Below are 9,869 nucleotides of genomic sequence, written 5' to 3'. Positions count from 1 at the left end.
GCACCTCGGACTGAGGGCTTCCGCGTCTTGGTCTCTTTGGAGTTTCACGACCACCACAATTACTCCAAGAGATCGCTGTCATCCCCGAATTTATAAAATGGAAACTGAGGCTTGGGAAGCCGTGACATCCACAAAGTCACACAGTTGGGAAACTGTGGAGTCTGGCCTCAACTGATCTACAAACCCTACTCTCAAAGACTCTCAGGCCAGGTCCCCGTGTTGACGACCCTTTCGAAACGCGCTTCCCTCGGCTCAGCACCTGGCGCCAGAAGGAGACAAGCGCAGTCGGAGTTTTCCTCCCAGCTGAACAGTCTAGACCCCAGGCCACGACCCTGGGCACCCGGCTGACAAAACGGGCAGGCTGAGGTGGCCGAGAGTCCACTTCTCTCCCTCCTGACCCAGGCAAGACACGAATTTGGAGAGATTGGCGCTAAGCTTTAGCAGCGATCCCTGACTCCTGCACAGACGCGGCGGGGATTCCAGCGTTCAGTCAAGAGGCGCCGGGCCCGCGGCCCACTGAGCGACTCACTCCCAGGGCAGGCACTGGCCGAGTGTCACAGCCTCCACGTCCACTTTGTGTCAGCCTCGCCCACTTAGATTCTCTGAGTCTCACTGTCTCTCGTTGCTCGCTTCTCTGTCCCTAATTCTCTAGCTTTCTACTCTCTCTCAGCCTCTTTGGGTGTATCTCACCGTCTCACTATCTCAGCTCTAAGTGTGTTTCTTCCCCATTACCTTGAGTCTCTCTCCAAATCTCTCCAGATCTGCTTTCTACACCCGCCCTGCTCCTGGGTCCCCCACAATCAGGGGATAGAGGAGGGCCCAAAGTCAGCCCGGAGGTGAGCGGGCGCGGCCAGCGTTTCCCGCAGGCACAGGAGGAATCGGGTGCGGCAGAGGTTTGGAAACTGTGTGCCCGAGAGCCCAGTGCAGCCGCGTTGGGCTGCCAGTCTGTCTCCCTCCCTGCCTAGGAAGGGACCGGAGAGCGCGCCAGCTAGTGTAGAGGGGCGGGACGGCGGCTACTCTTTCGCCCTGGCGGCCACCCTGGGGACCCCAGGCTCCACCCTGCTCTGTTCCCATTGGCCTCGGCCTCCCCCGCCCCCAGCCGCCTGCCCTGGCTCCCGGGCGTTTAGACTACTACGGATAAATAGCTCAGGGCGCCTGGCGCGAAGCTAGGGGTGGGGAAGCCCCAGGGCGCTGCCACTGCTTTCCTCGCCACGCGTCAGGCCAGACAGGACAGAGAGGGGTGGGGGACAGTCCTGTGTGCATTCAGACTCCCGGCACTTTGCTATCGCACGGCTGGGGCTCCAGAGCGGCAGAAAGTTCCGGGACAACCTCTGCCGCTCCTCTGGGCTAGGCCAGGACTGCGCCGCCCCCCGCCGGGAGATGGAGCTGCTGTCGCCGCCGCTCCGCGACGTGGACTTGACGGGCCCAGACGGCTCTCTCTGCTCCTTTGCCGCGGCGGACGACTTCTATGACGACCCATGTTTCGACTCCCCAGACCTACGCTTCTTCGAGGACCTGGACCCGCGCCTAGTGCACGTGGGCGCGCTCCTGAAGCCCGAGGAGCACTCGCACTTCCCTGCGGCCGTGCACCCGGCCCCGAGCGCGCGCGAGGACGAGCATGTGCGCGCGCCCAGCGGGCACCACCAAGCGGGCCGCTGCCTACTGTGGGCTTGCAAGGCATGCAAGCGCAAGACCACCAATGCCGACCGCCGCAAGGCCGCCACCATGCGCGAGCGGCGCCGCCTGAGCAAAGTTAATGAGGCCTTCGAGACGCTCAAGCGCTGCACGTCTAGCAACCCGAACCAGCGACTGCCCAAGGTGGAAATCCTGCGTAACGCCATCCGCTACATCGAGGGCCTGCAGGCTCTGCTGCGCGACCAGGACTCCGCGCCCCCTGGCGCCGCCACTGCCTTCTATGCGCCCGGCCCTCTGCCCCCAGGCCGCAGCGGCGAGCACTACAGCGGCGACTCGGACGCGTCTAGCCCGCGCTCCAACTGCTCCGACGGCATGGTAAGGTCGGGACCCCAGGAGAGAGGAGAAATAAAGGCAGCACTGGGCATATCTGGGAAGCGTTTCCTAGGGCGGGGAGCTGGGCTTCCGGGGGATTTGGGCAGGGAGGCCGCCTGGGAGTGGACTNGGCCTCGACCATGCCCCCTTCTCTTCCACCCTTACCCCACTCCCTTCCTTCTCCCCCTCCCCAACTGCTCTGCAACATCTTAGAATGTAAATAATATTAATTAATTAAAGAATAATAAATAAAAATCTGTATTTGAAAAAAAAAAAATGTTCTGATTTGCTGGAGGGGAGACCCAGGCAGAAGTGTATGGTCAAGGGAGATTTCTAGCTGGAGTGCTGACAGGAAGGTGGGGACTGCAGAGTCATGAAGAGGCTGAGAGGCTCCATGTGGGAGGGGGATACTCTGGGGCATGTAGGAGAGCCAGAGATCCCATGCAGTGGTTGCCTTCTCTGTTCCCAGACTCTCCAGTGAGTCTGCAGGGAAGAGACACAGCTGAGGCCTCCACAGGAGCTCAGCCTGGAAACTGCATGGGCCCCTATTAGGGCCCAGTGCCCTGACAACCGCTAGGAAGCCCTCTGGGCATACTGTCCAGCGGCTGCTGGGGACAGAAACAAGCCCTCTTGCTAGTGTAACCCTGCACCTCGGACTGAGGGCTTCCACGTCTTGGTCTCTTTGGAGTTTCACGACCACCACAATTACTCCAAGAGATCGCTGTCATCCCCGAATTTATAAAATGGAAACTGAGGCTTGGGAAGCCGTGACATCCACAAAGTCACACAGTTGGGAAACTGTGGAGTCTGGCCTCAACTGATCTACAAACCCTACTCTCAAAGACTCTCAGGCCAGGTCCCCGTGTTGACGACCCTTTCGAAACGCGCTTCCCTCGGCTCAGCACCTGGCGCCAGAAGGAGACAAGCGCAGTCGGAGTTTTCCTCCCAGCTGAACAATCTAGACCCCAGGCCACGACACTGGGCACCCGGCTGACAAAACGGGCAGGCTGAGGTGGCCGAGAGTCCACTTCTCTCCCTCCTGACCCAGGCAAGACACGAATTTGGAGAGATTGGCGCGAAGCTTTAGCAGTGATCCCTGACTCCTGCACAGACGCGGCGGGGATTCCAGCGTTCAGGCAAGAGGCGCCGGGCCCGCGGCCCACTGAGCGACTCACTCCCAGGGCAGGCACTGGCCGAGTGTCACAGCCTCCACGTCCACTTTGTGTCAGCCTCGCCCACTTAGATTCTCTGAGTCTCACTGTCTCTCGTTGCTCGCTTCTCTGTCCCTAATTCTCTAGCTTTCTACTCTCTCTCAGCCTCTTTGGGTGTATCTCACCGTCTCACTATCTCAGCTCTAAGTGTGTTTCTTCCCCATTACCTTGAGTCTCTCTCCAAATCTCTCCAGATCTGCTTTCTACACCCGCCCTGCTCCTGGGTCCCCCACAATCAGGGGATAGAGGAGGGCCCAAAGTCAGCCCGGAGGTGAGCGGGCGCGGCCAGCGTTTCCCGCAGGCACAGGAGGAATCGGGTGCGGCAGAGGTTTGGAAACTGTGTGCCCGAGAGCCCAGTGCAGCCGCGTTGGGCTGCCAGTCTGTCTCCCTCCCTGCCTAGGAAGGGACCGGAGAGCGCGCCAGCTAGTGTAGAGGGGCGGGACGGCGGCTACTCTTTCGCCCTGGCGGCCACCCTGGGGACCCCAGGCTCCACCCTGCTCTGTTCCCATTGGCCTCGGCCTCCCCCGCCCCCAGCCGCCTGCCCTGGCTCCCGGGCGTTTAGACTACTACGGATAAATAGCTCAGGGCGCCTGGCGCGAAGCTAGGGGTGGGGAAGCCCCAGGGCGCTGCCACTGCTTTCCTCGCCACGCGTCAGGCCAGACAGGACAGAGAGGGGTGGGGGACAGTCCTGTGTGCATTCAGACTCCCGGCACTTTGCTATCGCACGGCTGGGGCTCCAGAGCGGCAGAAAGTTCCGGGACAACCTCTGCCGCTCCTCTGGGCTAGGCCAGGACTGCGCCGCCCCCCGCCGGGAGATGGAGCTGCTGTCGCCGCCGCTCCGCGACGTGGACTTGACGGGCCCAGACGGCTCTCTCTGCTCCTTTGCCGCGGCGGACGACTTCTATGACGACCCATGTTTCGACTCCCCAGACCTACGCTTCTTCGAGGACCTGGACCCGCGCCTAGTGCACGTGGGCGCGCTCCTGAAGCCCGAGGAGCACTCGCACTTCCCTGCGGCCGTGCACCCGGCCCCGAGCGCGCGCGAGGACGAGCATGTGCGCGCGCCCAGCGGGCACCACCAAGCGGGCCGCTGCCTACTGTGGGCTTGCAAGGCATGCAAGCGCAAGACCACCAATGCCGACCGCCGCAAGGCCGCCACCATGCGCGAGCGGCGCCGCCTGAGCAAAGTTAATGAGGCCTTCGAGACGCTCAAGCGCTGCACGTCTAGCAACCCGAACCAGCGACTGCCCAAGGTGGAAATCCTGCGTAACGCCATCCGCTACATCGAGGGCCTGCAGGCTCTGCTGCGCGACCAGGACTCCGCGCCCCCTGGCGCCGCCACTGCCTTCTATGCGCCCGGCCCTCTGCCCCCAGGCCGCAGCGGCGAGCACTACAGCGGCGACTCGGACGCGTCTAGCCCGCGCTCCAACTGCTCCGACGGCATGGTAAGGTCGGGACCCCAGGAGAGAGGAGAAATAAAGGCAGCACTGGGCATATCTGGGAAGCGTTTCCTAGGGCGGGGAGCTGGGCTTCCGGGGGATTTGGGCAGGGAGGCCGCCTGGGAGTGGACTACCATCTCCTGGGCAGTTGTCACTGAGGTAGCCAGTGCTTTTTGGGGGCAGGGGGACCGCGAAACAGCTGCGATCCGCCCGATTGGGGAGGGCTATAGGAACACTGCTGCTCGGACGTGAGGATCTGCTTTTTCTCTACTTATCCCTACTTCCAAAATGCAGATTTGTGCCCTTAGGTGACCGTCCGCCCAGGGTTTGGCCCTGGATGCTGCAGATCCCAGCTCCTGCCCATCCCTACCCTCCAGCCAGGACAGATCCAGGCTCGGAACTCGTGGCTGAGAATTGGGAGAGTTAGGGAAGGGCAGCTACGGTGGTGCCCGGGCCCCGCGAGGTCCCACGCCCTGACTCGGTCGCCCTTGCCGTTTGCAGATGGACTACAGCGGCCCCCCGAGCGGTGCCCGGCGGCGGAATTGCTACGAAGGCGCCTATTACAGCGAGGCGCCCAGCGGTGCGTATTCCGCGTTTCGCCCAGCTCGCGCCCCTTCCTCGTGCCCTTTTGAGCTGTCCTGGCTTCCCTCTATCCAGCCACCTACCCCCCGCCCCCATACATACGGGATATACTGGGAGGTGATGCAGGGAATAAAATACTAAGCGTGCAGCTCCCTCCCCTTTCTCCCCGCACTCATGCTTGGATCGTCCGGGACTTTGACAGGTCCTCAGTTTCTCTCCTCTACCCTAAAGCACTGGCCCAGGGGTGGAAGACTTGTCCGCAGCTCCACCCCTGCTTACTAACCTACCTCTCTGCGCGCAGAACCCAGGCCCGGGAAGAGTGCGGCCGTGTCGAGCCTCGACTGTCTGTCGAGCATCGTGGAGCGCATCTCCACGGAGAGCCCCGCCGCACCCCAGCTCCTGCTGGCCGACGCGCCACCGGAGTCGCCTCCGCGCCCGCAAGAGGCGGCCACCCCAAGCGAGGCCGAGCGCGGCGCCCCCACTCCGTCCCCGGACGATACCCCCCAGTGCCCTGCGGGCGTGAACCCCAACCCGATCTACCAGGTGCTCTGAAGGGGTAGGCTGCCGCGTTGTAGAGCGCCGCTGCCTTCCCGCCCGAGGGATGGTGTCCCTAGGGTCCCTCGCGCCCAAAAGATTGAGTTTAAGTGCCCCCCACCCACCCCTTCCTCCCCGCCAACAGCGCTTTAAAAGCGACCCCTCCAGAAGCTGGAGAGGCGGGATAACTTAAGTGTGCTTCTGGCCCCNGCTTCCCTCTATCCAGCCACCTACCCCCCGCCCCCATACATACGGGATATACTGGGAGGTGATGCAGGGAATAAAATACTAAGCGTGCAGCTCCCTCCCCTTTCTCCCCGCACTCATGCTTGGATCGTCCCGGACTTTGACAGGTCCTCAGTTTCTCTCCTCTACCCTAAAGCACTGGCCCAGGGGTGGAAGACTTGTCCGCAGCTCCACCCCTGCTTACTAACCTACCTCTCTGCGCGCAGAACCCAGGCCCGGGAAGAGTGCGGCCGTGTCGAGCCTCGACTGTCTGTCGAGCATCGTGGAGCGCATCTCCACGGAGAGCCCCGCCGCACCCCAGCTCCTGCTGGCCGACGCGCCACCGGAGTCGCCTCCGCGCCCGCAAGAGGCGGCCACCCCAAGCGAGGCCGAGCGCGGCGCCCCCACTCCGTCCCCGGACGATACCCCCCAGTGCCCTGCGGGCGTGAACCCCAACCCGATCTACCAGGTGCTCTGAAGGGGTAGGCTGCCGCGTTGTAGAGCGCCGCTGCCTTCCCGCCCGAGGGATGGTGTCCCTAGGGTCCCTCGCGCCCAAAAGATTGAGTTTAAGTGCCCCCCACCCACCCCTCCCTCTCCGCCAACAGCGCTTTAAAAGCGACCCCTCCAGAAGCTGGAGAGGCGGGATTACTTAAGTGTGCTTCTGGCCCCCGTCCCCCAGGGCAAGGACACAGTCCATTTCTTCCACACAGCACCCTTTCCCGGAGACCTGCCGCGATGGCCGCTCGGTGTTCCTCGGTGGGCCAGAGCTGATCCTTGAAGGGCTAGGCCCTTCCCCTTCCTTTGCCTCCTCCCGCATGGAGGGGGGATAGACCCTGCCCCCGAACACACAGGTTGTTTGGAAGTGGCGTGGCCTCTCCTTTCTGGAGCCCTCGCGACATCCACCCTTTCCCACCGCCTGCAGGGTGCACTCCCATCCCAAGTGTAACAGGTGTAACTGCCCCGCCAACAGCGCTTTAAAAGCGACCCCTCCAGAAGCTGGAGAGGCGGGATAACTTAAGTGTGCTTCTGGCCCCCGTCCCCCAGGGCAAGGACAACAGTCCATTTCTTCCACACAGCACCCTTTCCCGGAGACCTGCCGCGATGGCCGCTCGGTGGGCCAGAGCTGATCCTTGAAGGGCTAGGCCCTTCCCCTTCCTTTGCCTCCTCCCGCATGGAGGGGGGATAGACCCTGCCCCCGAACACACAGGTTGTTTGGAAGTGGCGTGGCCTCTCCTTTCTGGAGCCCTCGCGACATCCACCCTTTCCCACCGCTTGCAGGGTGCACTCCCATCCCAAGTGTAACAGGTGTAACTGTAACCCACCCCCACCCCGTCCCCTGGTTCAGGACCACTTTTTGTAATACTTTTGTAATCTATTCCTGTAAATAAGAGTTGCTTTGCCAGAGCAGGAGCCCCTAGGGCTGTATTTATCGCTAAGGCATGGTGTGTGGTGCAACAGGGACTTTGTATGTTTATATGGCAGGCGGGCGAGCTGTGGGCGCTCGCTCAGGTATTCGAAATAAAGACGCTAATTTATACCGCGGTGACTCCGTCTTTCCCTGGGCATGGGGGCGGGATCCAGAGGAGAATCGGCAAACCCGGCCAGCTGTCCCGCAGCGATCCCTGTAGGCCGCTGACGGATTGCAAAGAGGAAACCTGCTATCGGGGGAAGAAAGGGTGTGTAGGTCTCAGATATGTGGGAGATTCCTCTGACCTTGACACACATCACCTCACACAGTCAGTGGTTCTCATGGAAGGATGCACATTAGGTCGATCTGAGTTTCTTTTTTTTTTTTAAAGATCCATGTCTAAACCCATCCCCCAGAGATTCTGATTTAATGTATCTGCCTCAGATACCCAGGGCGGGGTACTGGTATTTTTCAAAAGCGCCACCTCAGGTGATTCTGAAGTGAGTGCAGGTGATTCTGAAGTGAGTGCAAGGTTGAGAGTCACACCCCTCCATACACACAGTGTGAACCCTGGTGTGAACCCACGGTGTGAACCCTGGATCCAGAAGGATCACTGGAAGGTCGTGGCCCCTCCTCCTCATGGGTATAGAGGATGTGATAGGGTGCTCACAACATTATGAGGGAAAACTAAATGAGTGTAGAGGAGCACTGTAAGCTGTACGGCACTTACAGGCCCTTAGTGATAGGTGTGGCTGCAAGGAAACAGCACAGAAGACCTGACAGGCACAGACGCCTCTACTCAGCCAGTAGCAACCCAGCAAGTAGAGCATCCAGCTCTGTCAGAAGAGGGTGTGAGAAGAGGGGCATGACTCTGAGAGCAGAGGAGGGGTCATCTATTTAGCCAGGGTGTTGGGAGTTTCCTGGAGGAGGTGCCATTTGAGCTCTGTCTTGAGGAATAAGAGTAGACAATGTGCCCACAGACCCATGCACACCCACAGGAGAGAGACCCCCCCACACACACACAGAGGCCTCTCTGCCCTCCCCTGGGTCCGAGGTCCCTGGAGGGACAGTCTGGCAAAAGTTCTTCCCCACTCACATACCCCCCCCACACACACACACATACACTTGCCAGCAGGACCTCAGTGCCTCTTACATCCCACGCCTATAGACCCTCTTCCTGAAAACTCTACAGGCCCATTTTCAGGGCTTTGTTTGTCCAGTGGGGAGCCCTTGGGAATGCAGGTAGGATGTGATGCCTGAAAGAACAGCCTTGCTACATATCTGAGAATCAGCTGTGTGCTCTGAGGAGCGCCGGTGCTCATCCCAACACAAGGTCCCTGAGGAGCTGCCCAGAACAGAACAGAGCTGTTCTGTTAGTGATGATCCTCCACTGTCTTCTGGCTGCTTCCCTGGATGCCCCTGGGGGCTTTTTACACTCATTTGAGACCCACTGGGGCTCATTCACAAATTCATTCATTTGACAGACGCTAGGTCCCATGCTGGGTGAAAACACAGTATCTTGTGTGTGGAGGCCCTAAAGCTCTGGTTTACTACTGAGTGAGTGGTGGTACCATTACAGAGATGGGGACCTCAGGAGGAGAGGCAGGTATGGGGACACATTTAGTCCAAGACGCTTCTGTTTGCAAGTGATAGAAACCCCATTCAAACTAACTTAAACCCCCAAGGGGATGTATTGGAAGGACATAGGGCAGCTCATATACGGGAGTAGAGCTATAAGCAGCCCAGCATCTATGGGCCTCGAAGCTGGGACCAGAGCCTCTCTCACTCTTCCAGGAATCCCCTTTCTTGTCCTACTTTGCTTCACTCCTTCTAATCTATATTGGTTTTCTCCAGCAACTTGGGGTTACCTTAGATTTCACCATTAAACTGTGGTTAGAAAATTCCCAGGGAAGAACTCTAATTGGAGCAACTTAGGTCATGAGCCAGGATTTGAACCCAGTCAGAGGGCTCCAGAGACTGCACTCTTCACTCACTGCCTTGCTCTGTGACCTCTGCAGAGAAGTCAGGAGGGAGGAAGTGAGAAAAGTTAGGAGGGAGGGGGGCAGCTGGAGATTGGATCACACTGTGGAGGATGGGATTTGAGGTTCTCTCTTGGCCTGTTCCTTAGCTCAGTCTCCTCAAGGCAGTGGGTGGGGGTGGGAATCTAGCTGAGCCCAACTCAATTTGCAGTGTAGATGAAACATCCTTTGCCCATGGGGCCATGTTTATCTGAGCTGGATCTGAAGAAGCACCAGGGCCATGCCCCCCACAGAGACATATGCATATGTCTTACACATATGTGCTCATACAATAGCACACGTGTACCCAGAGTACACCACCAGAGGCTGATACACCATCCATGGGGCCATGTTTATCTGAGCTGGATCTGAAGAAGCACCAGGGCCATGCCCCCCACAGAGTCATATGCATATGTCTTACACATATGTGCTCATACAATAGCAC

The 9,869-nt window shown here is 59.7% G+C and overlaps 2 protein-coding genes across 2 annotated transcripts; both read left to right on the top strand.

Moving 5' to 3' along the window:
* The first annotated feature begins 1,380 nt into the window (after positions 1-1,380).
* LOC103592653 (myoblast determination protein 1-like) lies at positions 1,381-3,823 on the top strand. The gene is made up of 2 exons (XM_008575457.1): positions 1,381-2,081; positions 3,619-3,823. Exons 1-2 carry the CDS (start codon positions 1,381-1,383, stop codon positions 3,821-3,823), a joined length of 906 nt encoding a protein of 301 aa, XP_008573679.1.
* On the top strand, positions 3,824-5,791 carry MYOD1 (myogenic differentiation 1). Its single transcript, XM_008575454.1, has 3 exons — positions 3,824-4,663; positions 5,159-5,237; positions 5,541-5,791. The coding sequence occupies exons 1-3, from the start codon at positions 4,034-4,036 to the stop codon at positions 5,789-5,791; spliced, it is 960 nt and encodes a 319-aa protein (XP_008573676.1). The 5' UTR covers positions 3,824-4,033.
* The last annotated feature ends 4,078 nt before the right edge of the window (positions 5,792-9,869 follow it).

The sequence above is a fragment of the Galeopterus variegatus genome, unplaced genomic scaffold, assembly GCF_000696425.1.
Source record: "Galeopterus variegatus unplaced genomic scaffold, G_variegatus-3.0.2 Scaffold1191, whole genome shotgun sequence".
NCBI lineage: Eukaryota > Metazoa > Chordata > Mammalia > Dermoptera > Cynocephalidae > Galeopterus > Galeopterus variegatus.
This window is presented reverse-complemented; position numbering and strand designations above follow the sequence as displayed.